At 33.8% G+C, this 25260-nt stretch overlaps 1 protein-coding gene across 4 annotated transcripts in view; it reads left to right on the plus strand.

The window, feature by feature from the left end:
* The window catches only part of LOC118205204 (5-taurinomethyluridine-[tRNA] synthase subunit MTO1, mitochondrial), a 121289-nt gene that overhangs the window by 51999 nt on the left and 44030 nt on the right, over positions 1-25260 (plus strand). For all 4 annotated transcript variants that reach the window (XM_035377499.2, XM_035377506.2, XM_035377516.2 and 1 more), the window contains exons 9-11: positions 4769-4842; positions 4927-5043; positions 14694-14824. In XM_035377499.2, coding sequence (XP_035233390.1) covers positions 4769-4842; positions 4927-5043; positions 14694-14824 — 322 coding nt within the window. The remainder of the gene's footprint in view (positions 1-4768; positions 4843-4926; positions 5044-14693; positions 14825-25260) is intronic.

Genomic DNA, 25260 nt, shown 5'->3' on the forward strand with positions numbered 1-25260 from the left:
AGGAACACACTTCTAGAGGGTACAGTTAACGTACAGGGCGAGTATGCCATTTCTAGTTTTCACTTTTACAAATCTTACACATCCATCTCTACTTGTACAAAGTTCTTGAACATGAGCAATTGGCCAGTTCACTTTTTTAAGGTTTTCACAACCTATTAGCATGATGTCTCCAACTTTTAATTCACAGTCCTTTTGTACTAACTGTCCAAGATGCTCCTTGCAAAAACGGCTTCGAAATTGTTCTCTGAAACGCTGACAAGCCAAGAGTTTATTTCGATGTAAGGTATCCAAATCTGCTTTACCTGAAACCTTAATGTCCTGTAAGAACATGGAAATAGTTAATGGTAGAAGATCCTCAGAGTCATTTGACACATAAGTGATCGACAGTTTATTACGGCTTCCACATCACAGATGATGAAGAGTAACTCTTCGTAATTGACTGCAGCTTTTTCTAAGACTCTCACAATCACAATCTTTTGGTTGCATGAATTAGACGCTCCCACCATCTTCCCCACCAAGCAGCAGTGGGTGAAATGAACTTCCAAGTGATGGGATGCAAAGTTTCCTGAGCAATTACCTTTACCCAGTTGACTTTCTTCAGCAATGCAAATGTACCGACAAAATTTGTGCCGTTATCTGAGTAAACTATAGATGGCCGACCTCTTCTGGCTATGAATCGACGAAACGCTTGAATGAAGCATTCAGTACTTACAAATGTCACTACCTCCAAATGTACACATCGATACACAGCCCATGCAAACAGTACTACCCAGGATTTGTTTTTATTTTTGAGAATCAGAGGGCCACATGTATCTATGCCAGTAACTTCAAATGCGAAAGCATCTTGAACTCTGTCTAATGGTAATTGAATGGGTGCAGTAGCTGGAGGTTTAGCTGAAAATCGTTTGCAACGGACGCACTGTTTCACCACCGATCTAATCCAGCATCTTGCACCAACGATCCAGAATTCTTCTCTAATTATAACAATTAATGCTTGTATGCCAGCATGAGAATGCTTTAAATGATAATCTCTAATTAAACAGTCAACAATATAATGCTTAGAAGGTAATAAAATCGGGTAACGGAATCATCTCGTTCTGTAATTTTTGTTTTTACTCTTCTAAAGCCACTCTCATCTTGTACAGTCAAAGGACCATTGATGGAGTCTCCAGTCTCTGAAAAACTCTTCCCCTGAACAAGTGAAAGAAGTACAATTTTAGATTCCTGTATCTCGGAAGCAGACAGGAAAGGCTCTTTATTTACAATTTTCTTTTGACAGTTTTTGATAAATCTCTTTATCCAACCTAAAACTCTTAATGTTTTCGAAAATTTAGAGAACCTCTCACACCACTTAACTTTATCTGCTTTTGTAGTTATACTAAGATTTACATTTAAATTTATGCCATTCCTGCACTCTGAAAAAGCTAAAGTTTCGTTTGGCTTAACGTCTAATTTTGGCCAGCTATCTCTAGGGCCCTGGAGCCAAACAGGCCCTCTCCACCAGTTTAATTCGAAAAACTGAAGAGGGGCAACAACAACTAGACAACCATGAGAAGGTAAATCAGCTGGGTTAGAATGACCTGGTACATATGACCACTGATTTGCTTTAGTGAACGTGCAAATTTCCCCCACGCATCATTTCTTTAATCCAAGATTTGTCCGTGGTGGAATCAGTCCAAAAATATTTTGGGATGCCATCTAATGTAAGAGCTTCTGTCACATATTTAAAAAGATGCACGATTAAAAGACATTCCATAAGATCTAGACAGGAAATAATAAGTTCTTTTAAGGTTGCGACTCTTGACTTAGCTACTACAAAACTGACTAATGTTTCTTCTTTAGTTTCACGTCTCAAAAATACACTGCTGGCCACCGTAAATGCAACACCCTGAAGGAAGCACACAAATAACATGAAATATACAACATGCTAATTACCGGAGGTGAGATATGCAAATGATTAGAATTTCAGCGCAGACGCCTGTGGTGCCACTTCAAAGCACTATTTAAGGCTTGGAGTTTTCGGCGATTTCAAGTGCGGCAATTATGTTTTTTTTTTTTTTTTTTTTTTTTTTTTTTTTTTTAAACGATCAATTATGCCTCGCAGTAAACAGCGATTATCGTTTGATCAAGTATTTGAGTTCGACAGAGAAAGGATAGTGGCCTACCAAGAGTGTGGATTATCTTTCAGAGAAATCAGTAGTCATGTTGGACGAAACCAAACAACTGTAGTGCGGATATGTGACCGTTGGATGCAGGAGGGTACGAAGGGCCGACGTGTTCGATCGGATCCACCTTGGTGCACCACTTCACGTGATGACAGGAACATTGTGCGCATGGCAGTGACAGTTCGCTCAACCACATCACAAACCATAGCACAGCACATTCAGTCTGCAACGCATCATCCAGTGTCTACACGTAGCATTCGACGCCGTTTACAGCAGAGTGGTCTGTCCGCAAGACGTCCATTGCTTCGTCTACCCTTTACGCAGAACCACAGACGTCTCCGCCGCCAATGGTGCAATGAAAGAAGGATGTGGACGGCAGAATGGAATGAAATTGTCTTTACTGTTGAGTCACGCTTCTGTCTGCAACACCACAACGGCCGGATTCGAGTCTGAAGATACTGTGGAGAGAGGATGCTGAACATCTGCGTTGTGCACCACCACACTGCTCCTGCACTGGGTATTATGATATGGGGCGGTATTGGAAATCACTTTCGCACTCCTCTAATGTGCATTGCCGGTACTTTAAACAGCCAGCGCTACGTCTCCGAGTTGTTGGAGCCAGTTGTCCTTCCTTACCTTCAGGGCTTTCCCACAGCCATATTTCAACAGGATAATACGCGACCACATGTGGCACGCATTGTCCAAGGGTTCTTCGTCAATCACCAGAGATTGAATTGCTTCCCTGGTTGGCTCGCTTTCCGGATCTTTCATCAATAGAAAACATGTGGTCCATAATTGCTGAGCGATTGACCCAGATTACATCCCAAGCTCCACACCAGATCAACTTTGGCAAGGTGTGGAAGCTACTTTGTCTGCTATACCCCAAGAACACATCCAATGTCTCTTTGAATCAATGCCGAGACATGTGGCAGCGGTGATCTCCAACAATAGCGGCTACTCTGGCTACTGATTCTGGAAGGAACCACAATTCACAGAAGTCTATAAATTTAATCATTTGGTACTTGGTCAACATGTTATGTACTAAATAAATTTTGTTCTGATATCTCTTGTCTTTCTTGATGTTGTAATTTGGGTGGCCAGCAGTGTATTACTGTGGCGTAAGCATGCTCATCTTAAAATACATGAAGTGTCGAGGAACTTCTATCTTCAAAACCTATACGTCGCAGTATTCTCAACTTATTCAAAATTTATAATTTATTGTACCACCCCGAAAATTTATTTTGTATACTATCTGGTAATGGAGTATCCCATTCTGCTTTTATTGGCCAAATTTCTTGTAGCAGTAATTTTGCAGGCAATAAAACAGGTGTCAAGAAACCCAAAGGATCAAGCATTGTCTGCGTGAACAGCAAAACCTCTCTTTTAGACAAATTGTCCGAAACCAATACAATCTTAATTTCATTGTAAAGGTTATCATCTTTTCTTTCCCACATAATCCCTAAAACTGGTACAGAGTTCTTCATTGTGGACTCAGTGCACAAAGCACTTAGTAGCTTTAGTTCCACATTTTTTTCTGCTGGGCCATAGGTCTTTATACGCAAGTTCATTTTTGCTTCAGCTAACATTTCAATAGAATATTTCACAAAATTCACAAGCTCCTTTTCGTTATCAACAGAAGTCACACAATTATCAATATAAAAGGATTTATTTAATTTCTTAGCAAGAAAACTTTGTTCCTTTGGTATTTGTGCCAAATGAACTGAAATAACTGCCCTTAATAGAAAAGCGTTGGACTTTACTCCAAAACTACCCTTGTACAGTGGAAAACCTTCACCACATTATCTTTCTTCCACCATTAAAAATCTTAAAAAGTCCCTCTCTTCTTTCCGTAATTCAATCAGTAAAAATGCACGCCGGATATCAGAGGTTACGCCAGTGCATTAAATCTTAATAAAATTGAAGGGATTTCTTCTATTAAATTTGATCCTTTTACTAAATAATCATTAAGGGAGGGTAGCCCACTAAACTTGCACACAAAATGGAAACATCTTTGCCTTTGTGATTAACAAATTCATCTGATGCACAACAAAATGTCCAACCAAGTTTCGTACAACCCGCTGTTAGCCCTCCTTTTAATTGTTTTACTGATCCTGTGAGAATTTTGTCATAAATATCACTACCAATGAGCATTTGTATTTTTGGACAATCTGCTTCCAAATCCGACAACCAAATGTTATTTTGTTTTAATTCCTCTAATATCGGAACCTTGGGTACCTGAAGTCTATCCCCACCTATTATGTCTTGATCTAAAAATTCAAATTCTAGATCTGAATACATATGCTGACTGTTTGAACATAATTTTACCCGATATTTTTTATGCAACTTTGGTTCTGTTCTGGCACCTCCAAATAAAAAGAGCAACATTTTCTTTGGAGGCAATTGGTAACCCTAATTCAGTGGCTAAGCAATTTCTGTCTATTAAATGGATAAGTAGCCACCATGTAAACTTTTAACAATATTTCAAATTTGTATGCTACAAACTGAGTGATCACGTTTGCCAAATTTTGCTTATTAAATTTGGAGACCTCTTTAAAAAGGGAGTAAGAAAGTGCTATTAAATATTTCACACTCTATTTTGATAGGTATTGTCCATCTATAGAATCCAAAGTTTTACGTTTTGGTGGTCGTTCCCATCAAGTTTGGCTAGAACCTGAAGGTAAGCAATTTTTGCAAAAGACATAATATTAGAAAAACTTTTTAATTTTGTAATTACTATATATAAATATTATTAATTTTTTAGGCTTGGATTCGGATCTTATATATCCCCAAGGTCTTTCATGTACTCTCCCTGAAGACCTGCAACTTAAATTGCTAAGGTATTTACCAGGCCTGCAACATGTGGTAATGGTAAGACCAGGTAAAATTTTTAATTAATATTATTTTCTTTAAATAGGTCTCACAATTTTAGGGGTTACAGCCGAAAACATCGCGGCAAAAACATCGCAGACGGAAACGTAGCAGAGAAAACAACGCAAGGCGAAAACGTCGTGCTACAAAACATCGTGGGAGAAAACATCGCAGTTCTAAAACATCGCAGTACAAAATATCGTCGTCGAAAATAAAGCGGTTCAAAAACTTCGCAGTTTAAAAACATCGTCGTCGAAAATATCGTGGTAAAAAATAAAGTATCTACAAATCATCGCATGACGATAACATCGCAAACATGCTAACTATAAATGGATATTCCCGTAAATGATTTGTGAGCACAAGATGGAAAGAAGGATAATTTGTTGTTCATATTTTATATTAACTATAAATTCTTGCTGAGAAAATAAGAAGGAAACTTAAGCATAGAAAATTAATGCAACTTATAGCACTTAATAGAATTTTAAACCGACATAGTTAACTAACAAAGACCATTAATAAATCATTTTTTATAAAGATTTTACATGTAATTTTTCATAAAAAGTATAATCTATAAGTTGCATTTAATTTTCTTTGCTTAAGTTTCCTTCTTAATTTTTCAACAAAAATTTATTAGTTAATAAAAAATGTGAAAGTAAAAATTATCCTTCTTTTCATCTTGTGCTCACAAATTATTATGGGAATATCTATTTACAGTTATTAAAGCCTGATAAAAGCTTGTCTGCGATGTTATCGTCATGCGATGATTTGTAGATACTTTATTTTTTACCACGATATTTTCGACGACGATGTTTTTAAACTGCGAAGTTTTTGAACCGCTTTATTTTCGATGACGATATTTTGTACCGCGATGTTTTAGAACTGCGATGTTTTCTCTTTGCGATGTTTTCTCCCACAATGTTTTGTAGCACGACGTTTTCGCCTTGCGTTGTTTTCTCCGCGACGTTTTCGTCCGCGATGTTATCAGCGGACACCATTTTAGGTACTTTCTGATTATTTACATCCCCTTAAATCCTATGGTAAAATTGCTGTGTTTTTGCTTATTCACTGTCTGTAAAAATGTAAATATTAGCCACATACATTATTGTTTTTTCTCTTAAGATTTCTAATAGGACATAAAGATAAACAACCAAATATTTTTTGTCATTTCTCCAGTGTCACCAGTGAGTTGGCAACTTTTCCTGGGGGCTTGGATAGTCAGAAATTATGAAATTTCAGATATTAAATTTAGTTATGTGTAAAGGTAATAAGAATTTAAAATATAAATTTATTATAATCTTAATTATTTAGTTTTGGTAGTTACATCTCGGAGCAGGAGTTTTAGATCGGATAACTAAAACACATCATGCACAGTTGAAATGGGGACAAACAGACAGGGGATAAATTCTTTTTTAATCAGCATATTCAGAATGGAAGTTCAATGGCAAGGCAGGCTTCTTAAGTATAGTTTTTTTATGCCCCTCCCCCCGGCATTTAAAGACCAGATATTGGCTTTCCATTCTATGTCAAATTCTTAGTTTTGTAAGCTGACAAGAGATTTGAAAAACTTTTCCATAGATTTAAATTTTCATTGTGGAAGAATTTATTATTGTGCTGTTGTTAGTTAAAAGGGTGCTAAAACCAAGCTTCTGGCTAAATTTCAATTTCTAATTGAACTAAGAAATGAAATTCAGGAGACTTTGTTAGTGGAGATACTAGGTTTTCTTCAAAGGTTACAAAGAGTCCGATTTTTTCTGTAGACTTAGTAAGTGATCTAATGGGGAAATATGACTGAAGAAAGAGGGTTGCCTCGAGCCAGCACCCCGTGTGTCCTCTCTTTTCTGAGAGAAAACCGCTATGAATGGGGAGATCTCAGTGGAACCCTAGGTTCTAAGTAAAGGAGCTTGAGAACAATATTAAGTGCCTAATGATCAGCTAGTGAATTGCCCTTCCAGCCCAGATAAAACATTATTTATAATCTTGCATCACCCCAAAATGAGTCGTTACTGGTCAATATCGAACAGAGCTGGAGGATTTCATCTTTGTCTGGGTATTGTCATAACCGAATTGGCTCTTCTTGAACAGAATGATCATCTACAGGTTTATCTGCAATTTATGTTTTCATATTCCTGTTCTCTTTTTCTTTATACATTTTAAAAGAAAAAAGTCATTTTTGATTCATCCAGTTAACACTGAAGAGGAGAAATGCCATAACTGAGGGTTTGTACAGTACAAAGTCCAAAATCTGGATGTTAGATCATCAGTTTAAATCTAGTCAGATGGCATGTAAAAATAATAAAATTTAAAACATGAAATTGTGAAGCATTTATGATCTAAAGGGTATCAAAATTTACAAGAAAAAAAGCCTAATATTTATTTGTTTACTTTATTAAACATTTCTTTGATTGTAAGTTGTTTAAGTTACTTCGTTTTTTGTGCTAATACTCTCAATGCTACATACAGACATAATTTCTTGTTCAGTTCCACTGTTCAAATCCTGTAGTTGCTGAGTCGAGAATTCCAACTAACTTATCAATCGAAATTTTTTCGTTTTCAATAAACTCTCTGTCACTTTCTTCACTATTGGTAGTGGTATTTTCTGAATCTAGAACCATACTACAAGTTTTGCCGTCCGTTAATTGACTGATGATTGGAGCATTGTCATTGCAATAAAAAATTATATCATCTTCATTTATTGCTGCTTCTCCACACTTCTTTACAAAATCCATTAACTGGAAATTTTCACCTGTGGTTTATGATGTCTCAAAGCCTTCAAATTCGTAGCTATCACTTTCATCATCCTCGCCATGAATTATGCCAGGCATTTTTTAAAGTATCTGGAGGCACATTTCCTACGATCTTGTGATACTCCACACAGCAGATTTTATGCTAAAATACTTTTTAAATTACCACAATCCAGAAATTTAACATGAATTTTAAAAATGCTACTTTATATTTGCATTTCAGCATGCGCACTATTCTGATATCCATAGGCTGAATATAGGACGTACAGTTTCGAAGAAAGAATAACACAGATACATTATCTTTCATTAAAATTTTTAAGTGAAATATGAGCCAAACAGTTATCTACAATCAGGACAATTTTTGCGTCATCACGTAAACCGACCGAATTCAAATTTTGCCGAGCCTCGGTTATGAAATGATTTTCAAACCTATCATACATTAACGCTTGTGTCATCCGTGTTTGCTTATTTACATGATATATAATGGAAAAACCTTTGCTCCTTTAAATGCTCAAGGTCGTGTATTTTTTTCAATTATGAAAAGTTTACACTTGTGCTTTCCTGCAGCATTTGCACCTGCTAAAATTGTTAGTCTAACTTTGGAATCTTTGGCACCAGTTGGAGCCTTTTCTGTAGAGGTTTCCAAGATATTTCATGGGACACATTGCCAAAAAAGACCAGTTTCATCAGAGTTGTAATACTGTCCTGGAGGTAACGTTTCACTGTTAATGAGTTCAATGAATTCATCTGCAAATAGTTCAACAGCTTTTGTATTAGCTGAAGCTTTTTCACCTGAAATTTTTAATTGCTTATACCATGGTGATTTTTAAATTTGCTTAAACAACCTGTCAAATATGTGCACTCAGTTCATTTCTTCATTTAATATTTTGACTACTTGACCCATCAGCATTATACCTGTCAATGTCACGCCCCTCACTGCAACGTTGTCTGACCCATCCAACCATCACTTTGTCATGATGATCAATTTTAGCATAGTGAAGAATTTTTCCATTATTCATTGCGAATGGGGTGTCAGAATCCACAAAAAATTCATAAAGTTCCTTTTTCTGTTATGTCATATACAGTTGACTTTCCAATGTCATACTCCTTGCATATCTTCGTAACCGATATACCTATATCCATTTTTTGCAGCAATTCCACTTTTTATTTAATGGGCATCGAAACATGCTTTCGCTTTGTAGATCCTGTTGCAGCTCCAGAATTAGAAACTCTTTTCAACATAATCGAAAGTTCAAACTTTAATTTTCATAAAATTGCTGTAATGATAACAGCTGGCAAAAAAATAATATGTTAGATCAAATCAGAAAGTTAAAGGAACAGTACAATCTGATATATTAACTGAAATCATTTGGCATCAGTAAAGTATAATTTTAGTCTAGCTTGAGAGTGTTTGCGGTTTCTAAATTTTGCTACCAAGCATCTTCCTAAGCTTTAAATTTTTGCTGCCCATTAATTTTGGGTCCCTGTGCTTTCCCAAAATTCTAAAAATTTTATCAGCCCTTTATTTTGTTACTTGGTGCTTCTCTAAATGACAGAAATTTTGTCCCTAAATTTTTCCTGCCAGTGCAGCCATACGAGCTTTGTCACCAGTACTGGGTTTACAAGAATAAAAATTTATTTTATTAATTCAAATAGCACTTAATGTAATCTTTTGGCTTATGAGTATCATTAACAAAATCTATTTTTAGCATATGGAAAGAAATTTTGTTAAATCTTTCCTCGTCAACATTTAGCGCATTTGACTTAAATCTGTAATCATAGCCAAGCGTAATGTCAACATAAAAGATTCCCATATTCCTTGTTATTTATTCAATTGCTAATATGAAAAAAAAATTTTATATGTATCGCTGCATGAGTCATTACTCAAGTTGTCGTGTGTTGATAAACATACAGTGATGAAAGCAAAATATAATAATGGTTCACCAGGTTAGCTCTCATCAGGGATTAAAATATTAGTAGTTGTAAAATCAACGATGTTTCTTTGTAGAATGTTTTGGTTTGAGATGTATGCCAAGCACATATGCAGCCAAATTATTGATCACTCAAATTTATGCTAAAATGATTGGTTCTTCAATAATGAGGTGTTTTATTTAGTGCTGAAATGAAATTAAAAATATGGCTTCTCCACATGTTTTCTTACAGGGGAAAAAAATCAAATGCTCATGTGGAAAGCATAAAAAAAATTCTAAAAAATTTTTGGTGGTGGTTTTAAGGTCCGGATTTTGGATCATTTTGGATTTTGAACATCCTCAGACGTTCCGGACTTTGTACCGTATAAGTGTCTTTTCGAATTTCTCGGGATGCTCACAGTTGATGCTTCTAATAGTTGTTTTGAAAAAAAAGCTACATGAAGATCTGGACTTTCATTCTGTAAATTAGTTTTAACTTATTGCAGTATTTTTCTGTTCTTATGTTTTGTTTAAAGACATAATTGCTCTGTTAATTGGAAATACTTAATGATAGGAACTCAATTCTTGATTTTAAATTATTTGGAAAACTTCATGGTAATGCTCAATTAGTTCTATTGATAGAAACTTATTCATTTATATATTTTGGAATTAGAATGCTGAAAAGCATAAATAATTGTTAGAATAGTAATTTGCATTTCTCTCATTCACAATTGCACTGAGCAGAAAAGGTGAACTATGTAACTGCACGGAAGGTTCCTCCCAATTGGAGAGAGAAGAACAGACAAGAGAGAGAAAAGGTAGTGTGTCTTCCCAGTTCTGATGATGCTGAAGTCTGACCTCTGTGCTATGCCTATCTGATGTTTGCCAACATGGCCAGCAGATTCTCTCAAGCATGGTGCAGAAACATGATGTATAGAGTCCTAACAAGGAACAACGCAGTGGAAATAAGAATCTACTCAAGCATTCTGGATTATCGTTCTACATCGCCAAATACCTGCCTATATGAAAAGGACTGTTAAGCATAATCAAATTGTACCAATCTAGTACATTCGAACATTGTCCATCGTATAATTTCATTAATGTGTCATAGTCTGACACGATACATTCATCTATGTTGTTAATAGTTAAGGATAGAAAGTCACTGATTAAATCTTATGTTACTTTTCAACTTAGTGCAATTTATACTTCTGTAACAGAGAACCTTGGTTCTACACCCATCACGACGCATAACTCTTAAGGTTATTTAAATTTTTAAATCAAAATTTTCAAATACAATAATAATTGAAGTATAATGTGTGTGCTAGGAATCTTGATTAACTTGAAAATAATAAAAGGTTTTTTTGCAAGGGTTTACTTACCATCTATCTTAATAGACATGTTTAATCTAGATATTTAATAAATGTGTTTTTTAAGTGTTAAACCATGTGCTCCAAAAACTGGACATCTGATAACTGGAATGGTCTAATATCCAGACCTACAGAATTTTTTTTTTTCTTAAAAATCTTATGCAAATAGAGAAAAGATTTAGATAACGAGAATAGCATATGCATATTGCTTTATGCATGCACAGTAGACATTTTTTCATAATAAAGCATATGGAGGTTTTTGATTCTTAATTTCACTTCGGCACTAAATAGTACACATTCATGTTAAAACAAAAACATTTGTTACAATAAATCTGTATCATCAAAGTTTATCACTTATTTTATGCCTACTGAATATCATATAATACCTAATTAAGCCATAGAGCTACTTGTGGTCGGGTGGGTAGACTGCTGCATACAACTAAACCCTCTTGCCATCCTGGTGAATAATTTTGGTATTTTTTGCTTTCATCACCACATGACTATCAACTCACAACAACCTGAGAAATGATTCATGCAGTGATGTCTAAACCAATTTTTGTTTTAAATATCAGTAGTTGAATACTGAACAGCTTCGTAACCCTTTGTGTTGGCATTACAAACCATGTCTCTTGCCCTCGATTACAAACTCAGTTATATTTGCAAAGGTGATTTTCTGTTGGCTACACCTTTCATGACGTGTGTGTGTCTGTTTATGATCTGTAAACTATTCTTTTAACTAAAAATTATTTATGAACAAAAACTTGACAAAATGCATGGCAGATGCCTAATGGAAAAGTACCTTTTTAAGTATTTGTGAGAATTTATTTCATCAGGACTTGGATAACTCTTTAAACGTATGTGGGAAATAGATGTAAGTATTATAAATACAAAACTAGTGTAATTTAGGGTTAATTTCATCAGCATACAATAGGAGCAAGACATATTTTACCCAAACAATATGAATCATAATTATTGATTTAATGATATTTTCCCCGTCTTTTACCATATTAGTTAATTGATTTATTTCACTACCAATAGTGAAAAAGTGAGAAAGAATTTGTTAAGAACGAAAAAATTTCAATTAACAATTTAGTGGGAATTCTCGACATAGTAATTACAGGACTTGAACAATGGAATTTTGTAACTGAATAAGAAATAATGTCTATCTGTAAAATTAAAGAGAAAGTATAAGCATGAGAAATGAAGAAACTAAAATAACTTATGTTGAGAAATGTTTAATTATGCAATCAAATAATTATTGAGCTTTTTTTTTAATCTGGATTTTATTAAGATCATAAATACGTCATTATTTCATAAACAACTATTTCAGCTTTTTAATTTTATTTCTGCATGTGATCTTACCAGATTTAAACTGGTGATCTAATATCCAGAAAATTTCCAAATATGGAATCACCGAAGTCCCAGTGATTCCAGATCTTGGAATTTGTACTGTATTTGATTTTTCTTAGTGGTCTATTTAGTCATTCCATGTCCACTCAATCAGAAATCTATGGAATCTACAAAACAGGAACTTAGGTTATGATACTCTTGATACTGGAAATTGACTAAGCTACTGGGTTACTTCAGTTCCACCTTGTATGACTGTCTATAAACTTATCAAGGTTTAGAATCTTCAGTTAGATTTACTTGTTGAATTTTAATTTGCATTTATAGTGATTGACTTAGCATGTGTTAATTATTATCTCTGGTGTCATCTATTTGTATTATGGTTTTCTAGGAATATGTTTAAATGGTTTCTTAGTAGTTAAGCTATTTGTAACATTGGAAAAGATTGTGTACTTATATTTTATGTGAATCATGTGTAGAGACTTTAACAAGTTAAAGAGAAACTATTTTTAGAAGTGAATTGAGATAAAATTTAATTATTATTGAAAACAATTTTGACTTAATACCAAGGTGCTGGGGATGAAACACCTTTGCAAAGCTGTAAGTATTTTAATGGGTTTAGACCAGGTTCAGAGAAGAAAGTTTTTAATAAGGCATGGCAGAAGAAATTTAATGCTAATATTTTTCTGCATAACAATTTCATAGAATCCCACAAATATTTTCATGACTATGAAAGCATAATTTCTGAGTAAAACTAATATGGTTTAAAAGAGGTGAATAGATAAAAGAGGGGGGGAAATATCATTAAATCAATCATTATGAGTTGTTTTAAAAATTTATTTTTTTCATATTTTTATATATAAATATCTATTTCCTATTGAAAGCAGGTGATCTCAGTGTGTTATGTACGATAGCGTAAACCATGAAATCTTTGCACAGAAAATATTCGTACATACTGCTGAAAAAAAGTGGCTTTGCATGTATGTTCATAAGCACTGTGAGACAGCTGAAAAAGAAAAGGGCTATTCTTGTGTAATGCATATGTACACTGCGCAAAAAAAGAGGGGGACAATTCTGTATCTCCTGTCTTGTTATTGTTTACGAATTGACAAAATTCATGTCTCAAAAGCACGATTTAGCATATATATTAGATTTAAATATAGCATTATTTTAACATAGGTATTTTGACACAAAATGGGACTTTTTCTGAAATAACATATCATTTTTTTTCCACATTTCAATTCTACGACTCAAACTATGCCTAAATATTAAATTTTGTAAAATCTTATGCGAAATTTACGAAGAAATTAAAAAATTTATCTTGGCACAATTTTTTCTCGCGCCACGAATAATTCATGTGGCGAACTTCTTAATATATGGCAACCTATTTTCCTTTCATTTCCATTATGCAGGACTGGAAAAAAGTCACATCATTCTTACTTTCAAATAATTTTAACAAATTGCCTAAACCACATTTGATGTTATTATCGTTTTAAATATGCCAAATTTCAAAACGTGCCAATATATAAATTCACATATATCTTCGGAAATTTTGAATCAAAAACTGTAATTTTTTACAGGTATCCTTAGAATTATGTCTACTTTAAAGTGATGGTAAACATTTTATAGGTTATAATTCAAAACGTTTTCAAAAAATTTATAAAAATTATTTTTAAATACAAATTTTAAAAGCAAATCATAAAAAGTGGGCGAATTTTATTTGGAATGAAACTAAATTTCAAAATGTTAAAGGAAGCATCAGATTTTAATTTTAAAAAACGTATTAATAAATATACATCAAATTAAAATTAGCATTGAGGAACTAAAATTTTGAGAGCTATTTTTTTTTTTTAAATTACTCATGCGATTTTTGCAAAACTTGGCACTTTGGCATAATTTGAGTCGTAAAATCGAAATATGGAAGTAAATGTGCATGTCATTTCAGAAAAAGTTTCAAAAAAACCTATATTTGGACAGTGCTATATATAAATCTAATGCATATCCTAAGTCGCGCTTTCCAGACATGAAAAACACAATTTGAATTTCGTCAATCAGCCCAGTAGAACGGGAACTGTCCCCCTATTTTTTTTTTTTTTTTGTGTGTAGTATGCATATTTACTTAAATGTTGTATTAAAATCAACTTAATGAATATTTATGCTATGAAGATATTTTTATTGTTAATTACATTGCCAATATTTATAACGCCTACTGTTCAAAATTTGAAATTTCTCATTTTCAGTATTTGTTAGAAATTGCTTCAAATGTATTTTTGGTCCTTCCCACTGTATTTCTAGGCTATGGTGTAGAGTATGATTTCATTGATCCAAGACAATTGAAGCCATCTTTAGAAACATTTAGAGTAAAAAATCTGTTTCTGGCAGGACAAGTAAATGGTACAACTGGTTATGAAGAAGCAGCAGCACAGGTGATTGTTGAAATTTTAACTTATTTCGGTACTATATTTTCACAGCCTCTGTTATCAAAATAGCACCAAAATTATCACCAAATTTAAACTCTTGCATGTAGTCTGTGGCTGCCATATCTCTACAATTGCTTTTAATATCAAAAGGCTTATCTTTCCCAAAGGATTTCCTACACGTGATTTCCGAAATGTACTGCTCTAGACGATGTTGAACCATATCCCTTTGTTTTTTGTTTCGCCATCTAACAGAGTGCCACAATCTTTCCTTATTTTGGGGTGAGCACATAGTTGGATCAACAAAATTAAATGTGTAATATGTGTAATTTGCAGTTAAATGTCTATAAGCAGCTTTATCAAGCTCGTCTGTTGTATAAGCTCTCCAACAATCTGAATATATTGTCAATCCTTCCACAGCATGGTCTACAATCATTGAAAATGTTCTTGCTTTCTGATTTGGAACCTGAAAAAGAAAGCACTTGCCACTTTCACAGCATAATTTGCCCAATATCCACTGTTGTATAAGTACCCTGTAAGTGTTGTTTTTTCACCATATGAACAAACTCTCATCAATTTCAATTATTTTTTCAGGGCCACCTATTCATCCTTTAGGCTGTCAAAGTAAATCTAGTTAACAAACCTCTGTCATAAAATTGTTCCAGTCAATTGTGGTATTTTGATAGATGTTGAGCTCTTTATTGCACCACTTAAGCAACTTTAGTTCCTATTTCCAACACTAGATGAAACACGGCACTGTTAGGAATGGTATTTTGGAGCTGCTAAACCAGTTGTCGAATCAAATGCTCTTCTTTTTGTTTACTTTTTATGTTGCACCTCCACATACTTTCGTTTACATATAATTTCATTTTGTTGCCATTTATGCATTGCTAGGTAATATATATTTTTCCTAGATGAATCATATGACATCTTCCTCACTCTTTGGTAAATTAAAGAAAAATATTTTTGCAATATTTAAACTGAAAAAAGAATAAAATGTCATGCAATTTGCCAAATTCCACAAATAGAAGTCAAAAGAGAAAGCACTGTTTTTTATATCACTGAGTAACATGTTTTTAGTGTTGAATAATTTGGTGGTTTATCATGGGGGCAACATAATTTGGTGGTTTATCATGGGGGCAGTGAAAATGAAATAGTGTCCTAATTTTATATGCATTTATTTTCATAGAGCAAATTATTTGTATAATATATAATTCTAAAAAGGAGAAAATGAAAAGTGAATCTTTATATGTAAAAACCCATTATGGAATCATAGTTAAAATGTTACTGGTGTGAGAAGAATATTTTTGGATACTTTTGATGTGTTAAATAAAGTTATAAGTATTATGATTTATCTTACCTATCTGACAGCAATATCAAAGCAAATTCTCAAATTTTATCAGGGCTAGAAGTGTAGAATTGTATTTGTTGCTGGCAAGAGCGTTAGGATCCAATACTACTATGGCCAGTGCTGCTATCCCATTTTTGAAGGAAAATCCCTGTGGCACATGCCCAAGAGTCTCCCATCCTTCTTTCTCTACCACCAAAGTGCTTGAAAGAAGTTTTAGCTTTCAATATTTTAAGTGCCCATGCCACAAATATGCCATATGCTTATAAACATCCAAGCTTGCTCTTGGATTTGACCTTGAGTCCAGCAGTACCGTAGGCAGCAACACTAACAACTATATTAACCAGAGCAGCAAAGCTATTAATAAAATTTTAATTCAGTAGAATTTGAATAGCTGACGACTGCTTAATTTACAAATGCTTGTAATCTGTGTCATTTTTGGATTGTAGACAAAAAACTATTGATTTCAGAAAGTTCAGCATAACAAATTTAATGATAGTTGTTTCTGTATATGCAGTACATTCTGTAAGAAAAATGCCCTATATTTATAACATATTTTGATTGAAGAAGCAATTCTTTTATTACTGAAGTTATTTAGTATTTTCTACACATGCTAAATAGGTGCTAAATTTTCTGCAAACTCCTTTTGTTTTGTAGTGAACATGGATTGTAAATCTATGCAAATGTTTCATTTTAGATAAATCTTTCCATTTGGATATGTATTCCATTGTATTTTAGAACTAGTATTGTGTTTATATGATTAATAAAGAATTTTGTTTTTCCTAATATTTCAGACACTTCAAGTTCCGACTTAAATGCACCTAGTAGTGTTTACATTTTTCATAAGGATCAGGGATGTTATATGTGTTAAATAGAAATAGTTTATTAAAAGTAGCACTTGTACAGATTTTTTCTAGCATCAAAAATAGAAAACATGGTAAAAAATAGCTTAAGAACTTTAATATTTTAGCAGTTTTTAATAACTGTTAATAGTCTTCAAACTGGTAAAGAAACACATGAATGTAAAATTTTAAATTAAGCAAAAAAAAAAAAAAAATCTTAATTTAACATAGATTTTAAAAAAATCCCTCTTCTCACAAATAAGAGGGTGATTAATAGGGACCTGTGTCTAGTCACCTTCAATATCTTTACTCTTTTATTCAAAATCTGCACCAATCTTTTTTTTTTTTTTTTTTTTTTTTTTTTTTTTTTTTTTTTAATTTTAAATGATAGTAATGCTATTTATTCGTGTGCAGAACTAATGGTGAAGTTTGTATAAATATTAAATTTAAGGAAAATCTTACTGTAAAGGTTCTTGTAAATAGTGTATTTATTTGCCTTTTTATTTTTTCTTTCATTTAAGAATTACTTTGAATGCAATTTTAGTGGTGAATATAACATTTTCTTTAACAGAAACTATTTTAATGCATTAAAAAAGTCACGGGGAAAGTATTTTTCTTTCCCCCACCTTTAATCTCCACTACAATTTTTTTTTTGGGGGGGGTAAAACATATAATAGTTATTTCACAAAGCTGTTATGAAAACATATAACAGATTTGTGCTCCATAGATCTTTATAATATAATTCCTAAAGTATGGAGGCCCACCAGGGGCTGAGTGGTTAAGTCGCTGAACACTGGTAGTTCGGTCCGAGGTTTGAATCCCACGAACGGGCTGGCTGCATGGGGATTTTGTGGTTTTCCCCGTGTGTAACGTGTATACGAGCCAGTTTCCCTTAGAAAGTCCTCTACAAAGGCATCCCTCCCCTTAGACAGATAACCCTTGAGGCTTTGCCATAATTAAATAACCTAACCTAAAGTATGGATATGTTTTGGTAGTTACATATTTGCAGAAAGTATAACTGTAATGTAAAACTGAAACAATAAAAATGGTAAGCTAAGAAAGATGTTACCTGTTATCTGCTAAATTCTGTATTCCACATAACTTTTAGTCTCAAATGGGTAGATTATAGGAATTATACTGTATTGGATCATCCAGAATTTTTTTTATTTATGTGATGAATAAAAATGAAGAAAATTATGAATCATACAGAATTAACATACAGAAACATTAGAAAATTAGGTTGAATTGCATAAGCAGCATTTTATTCTAGTACTTTTTTTCCATTTCTCCAGCAGCAGAAAAATTCCTTTTTTGAAAAACTCATTAGGTTTTTCTTCAAAAAGTTATTGAAATGCTGTTTGAAAGTCCCAAAAGAAGTAAACTCCAAACTGTTCAGAGAATTTTAAAATGACATGAGAAGAGGAAACTCTGGAAAAGAGGAAACTGACATGAGGAGGGGACAAGGTGTAGTGAATATGGGAGGTTACACTGAACATGACAGCCATGCTCAATAAGTCTTTATCCAAAATTTATCAAAATGTTGGAATGAACATTTTAATGATGGAAAACAACACTGTGAAAATTGGTCAATTCTGGACACTTTGTTTCAATTTCTGCTTTTAAAATTGCCGTTTGGAGACACTATTTTTCTGAATTTATTGGCTGATTTGGAAATAACAGTTTATAATGTACACCATTTCTTTGTAGTTCTACTGGTACTTACGGATTAACGCCACCGCAGCAGTAGTTGCGCTGATGCGCCAATAACAATCCTGTTATTCACACATTGTTATCTTTTGGATTCCTTTTTGCCTTGTTTGCTAAGTTTTGACACCATTTTTTAGTGCTACGAAAATGCGTCTTTGGGATTTGCCAAACACAGAAGAAGATGCAATTCTATTTTTCCGGGGCGAAATATTTTACCAAAAAAACGAAAATGTGCCAATTTGCATGATATGAAACTTTATTTTGGTAAACGTTTGTTTTGGAAATGTAATTTAAGACAGTGTGATCAGCAAGTGGGACTTAGAAAAGGCAACTGTTATGAAAGAAGCAGAATTCCATTTTGTTCAGCTTTGAGATTTATATACTGCTGGTGCGAGGAGTTTATGTCAATTAAATGAAAAGCAACTTGATTTATCGGATAAAAGTGTTATAGATTGGAACAATTACATGTGTGAATTATGTGTCTTGGATATGGCAAATAAACCAAACAAGAAGGTAGGTGGACCAGATTGCACTGTGGAAATTGTTGAAATTTTTTTATTAAGTGTAAAAATATATTGTGGTTGAGTATTACCCGAACAGTGGGTATTTGGTGGTATTTGTAGAGAAACGAAAGATTCGTTTGGCTCTACCCTTCTTAATAAAATTATTGAAAACATTGCAGATGGTAGCACAATTTATTCTGACAGTTGGAAGGATTACCATACAAACAGAATAGAAAAAGAAAGATTCCTACATGCTAAAGTTAATCATAAAAATAATTTTATTGATCCTGATACAGGCGTTCATACACAAACAGTTGAGAGAATGTGGGGCAGTACTAAATGGAGGAACAAAAGATATAAGGGGACAGCGAGACATCATTTAGAATCTTATTTAGCAGAGTTCATATGGTGACAGCATCAGGTCAAAGAAAATAGAGACTGTTTTGAATTTATGCTAAACTCTATATCGGCCCATTTTCCACCGAAATCCAATTGACTACTTTGTTTTTAAATAAAGTGTTTTAATTTATGATTTGTCGCCAAAGTTTTAGGTGTAGATTGACAGCACTTAAAAACCATCGGATCTGCAGCTGTCGTGGCGTTAATACATAAGTACTGTACATAAATGTGTTTTGAGGATATGGCCCCCTTGTCAGTGTTACTAAAGAATGTTCTTTCAGCTTACCGAATGATCTTTGTTTTGGGGCGAAGGAGGTAATATTCTTGTATAGTATCTGCATCTTATCTTCAGTAAAAAGCTATTTAAAAACAGAAACTTCTTTTTATCCAGAATCACATGTCGAAACTCGAGCAAGCATATTCTACTGTGTTAAAATATGAGGCACCAATATATCATAGCAGCTCACATGCCCAATCTTCCTCAAATGATCAAATTTACTTTTTGGAATATTTAATGAGTATTTATTTTTATATTTAGTCTTGAACTGTGCTAATTTGAATTTTTGTTGTAGGCTCTTACTTACGGAGGATGGTTGTCCAGAACAAGCTTCATCCACGAGATTAAAATTTTCACGCTTAAACTTCTCAAATCACCTTCAAATTATGTTATTAGAAAGAGCAGTTTTCCATATATAACATAAAACTTATGAGCAATATGACTACTATTTTTTACTTTTTTTAAATTAAAGAGCATAATATTATAAAAAGGAACTTTTGATTTCTCCATTCTTAGCACTACACTAAAACAAAAATTATGCCACAACATATGCTAGAATTAATGCAACATGAGCAGAAAAAGGTGTATTTAAATATTAACTTTGATCAATGTTACTTTCTACCAGCAGTTACAAAATAATTTTTTTTTTTAATGTGCCGCGAATTGAAAACTGGAGGACTTTGCGGATAGCCTTAGTAATAGAATAAATAATGTAAATTTAAGATGAAGGGAATTAAGCAGCTTATACAGATGTCAAAAAGAGCAAAACATTGCAAATTCAAAGAATGAAAGCGGAAAACATTAAGGTTAAATATTTAAGTCTGGTCTGTAATTTTGCTTTTGGTAGAAACTTCTGGTTTAATAACTTTTTCTTAAATATTATCGGAAATTGTTTACTATTTTTAAAAGAATTTCTGCCCCCACCCTCACCAAACTACTTGGAATCATCCAAAATGCGATTACCAAAAATTGTATCTTTAATAATCATCTTATTGCTTGCTTTCAGTAGGAATGCATTAAAATAAAAGCTTCATACCAACAGCAACCAACATTCTAATCCAGGGATTCCCAATTTTTTTCTTTTACCAATTTCTTTTAAAAGAATAATTTTGTTCTTCAGCCCCTTTCACCATTTTCTCTATAGTATACAGTGTAATCATAATACAAATAACTGCACAAAAATAATTTAAAAATAACAATTAAAATAAAAATAGGAACAAAAGTTTTGAATAAAAAATTATTTATTAGATTATTAGGTACAATTGTTTAATTAATATAATGGCTACACTTAATGTATTCATGTAATTGTTTTTAATATTTGGCATAAAATTACTTAGTTCTTAAATTACTTCATTAAAAAATATTCAGCTTGTTTCTTACTTTCCATAGTAAATAATTGATATAACTAAATCTTGCTTATGCTAGTTAAAGGAGAAGGGCTTGAACATCCTTCTTCAATGCATTCAACTCTTCTTGTATCATAACAATGTCAAGATCAAATGCACTGTAATTCTTTTAAATTTGCTAGTAGTGTGTATACAACAATATGTCTCCTAACAAAATATGATCTTTTTCAATAAGGGATAATTGCATTAAATTATAAAAGCAACTGAATATATTTAAATTCAGTGTTGATATAAGCAAGTCAATTTTGGTACGAAAACTGAAGACTATCATTATAGCTTCTTTGAGATTGAAGTCTTTTTATTGCACTTTATTTTGTGTAGCATTATTTACATATGTACGAAATTCGTAATGAAGAATATTGTTACAAATTTTGTATATATGTAAATTATTTTAGAGGCATTATATGTAAAATTGTTGTATCATTTATATAATGTAATATAAAATGCCGTAAGAAATGAAGTAGTGCCGGAAAAGTTACATTTCAGGGACAAGTCTATTTAACATTGAGGTAAATGTCTATACTCGCTAAATTGGCGAGATATCGCCAAGCTGTTGATAGTTTTAGCAACTAATTTTTGTAGTCAAATCTGGACACAAATTGTCAAAAGTTGCTAAACTTTGCAACCATTTGCCAACATTTTAGTCTGGTTCTTATACAGCTGTAATTGAATAACTGTAATTGGTCTCGATATGTTACTGTAACTGTATCCAACCCTTTTATATAACTGTCTATGCCTTCCAGTAATTTCGAGAAATGGAAAGTACTAGAGATTTCGTAATGGCCAGGGAGCTATCTATATAAATCCTGAGAGAATATTCCTGCCATCAAAGAATGCTGCAGCCGTTGGAAAGTCACCATTAGTGCCCAAAAGTCCCAGCTGCTAATAATTACAAAATACAAGAGGAACAGTGTCATCAAGAACCTACTTCTGTTCAATGAACTTGTTCCGATTGTGAGAAAAGACAAATGTTTGGGAGTCTACATTAATGACCACCTCACCTAAACCGACCATGTTAACTTTGTGAGACACATAGCTCTATATGTCATGCACTTACTGCTTCCCATCATAAGATGTTCTAAGCTTGACCTAACCAAGAAGAGATTATCTATCTCTCAGTAATCAAGCCCATTCTCACTTATGCCTCTCTGGCATGGGCAGCTGCTACAAGAAATGACATTTATAAACTTCAAACAGTACAGTCAAAGTTCCTAACTGTCATTACTAACTCTCACTACTGTGTGAGAAACGAATTTGTGCACAGACTTAAAAGTTGAACCTGTAGAAAGTTTCCTGAAAATAGCAAATGAATGCTTCTTCAGAAATACCAAGGAATGTATGACAATGAAGTATTTTGGCACCTTCCACTATGAAATTCTGGAAGAAGATCGATACTTGTTTCCACTTGCAGCATTCATGATGGTTGATAACTTTCCCACTTAACTCTATTGCACTGGACAGCCTTAAGACCCTGACAGACAATCAGGGCTCGACTGCCTCTAAGTTAAGATTAACTTCGCTTTATTCTCTTCTGGTGGACTGTAAAATATTCCTAAGTGCTCACTTTCAATTTTATCATATTGTATATATTTTCTGAGCAGTTTGACATATTACATGCCAATTTTGGGGTGAATTTGAATGTGTAATTCACAGATACTACTTTGGCGCCTTCTGTCTCAAGATGCTGGCTGCTAGCTTCAGTGACAAGAGTCACCTCTCTTTACCTCCCGTTCATCTCCTTGCCTTTGGCCTACATCAGTCTTGAGCCTTTATTGTCATGCATTCTCTCGGGCACCACCTCAGCGAGCTGAAACAAGTTGTAGTTGTGTAAATATACACAATAATCTCTGCATATAGTGGAACCTAGAACCTGGAGATCTGCGCTCAGTTTTTAGCTCAGAGCTGACTTTTAAGTATTGAGATCTCTGTGCGAGCTTCACATTTTATTGCACTTTGTATCGTGTTGTGTTTAACATCTGAGAAATTTGAAGTGTAATTACTGATTGTGCTTTATGATACTGAGAAGAGCTGTATGAGTGCTTTTATGGAAAGTTTCAGAACTATAAAGTGTTTCTTTTTGGGAAAAAAAAAAAAAAATTTTCAAGCTATCATTGGTTATGTGTGTATTCATTCCATTAGAAACTTGTATGCACTCAGCATTTTTTGGTATGAGGACTGTGGTTGAGTGTTGGTCACAAGAGCAATAGAAGAGCAATTAAGACAGCTGCTAACAGCCTTTTTCTGCATTCCAAGATAAGATAGAAGGGCCCATAAATTTCATTAAAAAAGATATGAAAGGAGGCCAAGAAAGAATGGAAAGAACAGTTAAATCTGTTTAAGAAGATACTGAAACAGCTCAAGAGAAATGAAAAGAGAAATTACTGCCATAATAGAAAAAAGATGTGAAGCTGTGGAAAGGAAAATAGACGTGGTTGAAAGCAAAGTTGAAAAAATTGAAGAAAGTTTCTGCTGCTGAACAACAAACTAAAATAAGAGTTTCTACTATCAAACAACAAATCAAAGAAAGAATTTCAGCTGTTCAACAAATTGATTACAAAGTTTCTGCTGTCAAACAACAAATCAAAGAAAAAATTTCAGCTGTTCAACAAATTGATTACAAAGTTTCTGCTGCAGTCACCAAGGAAGTTGACAGCTTAAAGAAATCCTTAATTTCAACAAAAAACAATTCTGACGCTTTTAAATTACTAGCCATGTCTTCTCGACCCTCTCTGAAGTTATATACATATGATGGAAAGACCTCCTGTCAAGTGTACAAGACACAGTTTTCTGTAGTGCAGATGCAAATGGATGGAATTTCCAAACTAAGGCCTGCCATCTCGCCGCTTCATTGAGAGCAGACGCAGCAGATATCCTCCAAACTTTTCGCAAAAACTAGAGGCTAGACTTCGAAACTTAGTCTGGTATGTTGGAGCTGCATTTTAGTGAGATGTGTTTAAAAGGCTGTAGCAGGCTTCAGTTAAAATCTTGCCAACAGAAGCCCATGAAAACACTCCAGGAGCTTGCTACAGATGTTGAAAAGTGGTCTCAACTCATGTTTTAAGGCTTTTTCTTCGAAACAAGAGAAATACTGTTCCTGAAGTACTTGATAGATGGCATCCAGGATCCTGAGGTAAAGAAGGTCCTGTGAATAGCAGATGTCAAGGGTTTAAAAAGCACTACCAAGCATAGATACCTGTAGATACCACCAGCATAGATGCCTGTAGATACCACCACACAGTCAAAGCTGCTCATGTCCAGGAGCCAGTGGATCAACAATTTAACTAACTACTTAACTAACAATAATTTAACTATACCTTGACATGGAATAGGTGTGACAAAAAGGCCACATACGGAGAAACTGCAAAAGAACACCCCAAGGCACAGAAGCTAAGGTTGCTTCCAGCAAAGAAGATGGAAACTAATTAGTGGCCATCTCGCAGGGTGGAATTTGCCAGATATTGAGAAGTCCCATTTGAAAGCACTTCAGATTTCTGCAGTGAGTGGCCGCAGTAGCTGACTGTTCATCATCAGACATATCATAGGAGTTTCTTGTTAATATGACCATTCATACAGGAGCCAAGGTTATATCATCCGAAAAGATTTGGCTCAGCAATTGAAAAGGAAACTCATCTGGACGCCTCCTGTATTACTCTCCAGACTGTATGGGATAAAATCGACATCAATTAAAAAGTAAACCTTAGCATTATACTTGGAAGGGCTGCCTGCCATCACACTGTAGCAAATATTGTAGACCTTTGCAGATTCAGTTAAGAAATTCAGTTTTTTCTTGGACTTCAAAAATAACGAACTGCATTCTGCCTCTGAGGACATAACCCGTTCAGAATTAATGATGAAGAAGTTAAATATGTCCACAAAAATAATAGCACAAGGAGAAATGAAAGGTACTGGAGATTCCCCAGTATATGGGGGAAATCTATGCAAGTCTGGAGAGAGCATCAGCTG

Source organism: Stegodyphus dumicola, chromosome 5 (genome assembly GCF_044657685.1).
Source record: "Stegodyphus dumicola isolate Sdum_Otavi_A_Nest chromosome 5, ASM4465768v1".
NCBI classification, from domain to species: Eukaryota; Metazoa; Arthropoda; class Arachnida; order Araneae; family Eresidae; genus Stegodyphus; species Stegodyphus dumicola.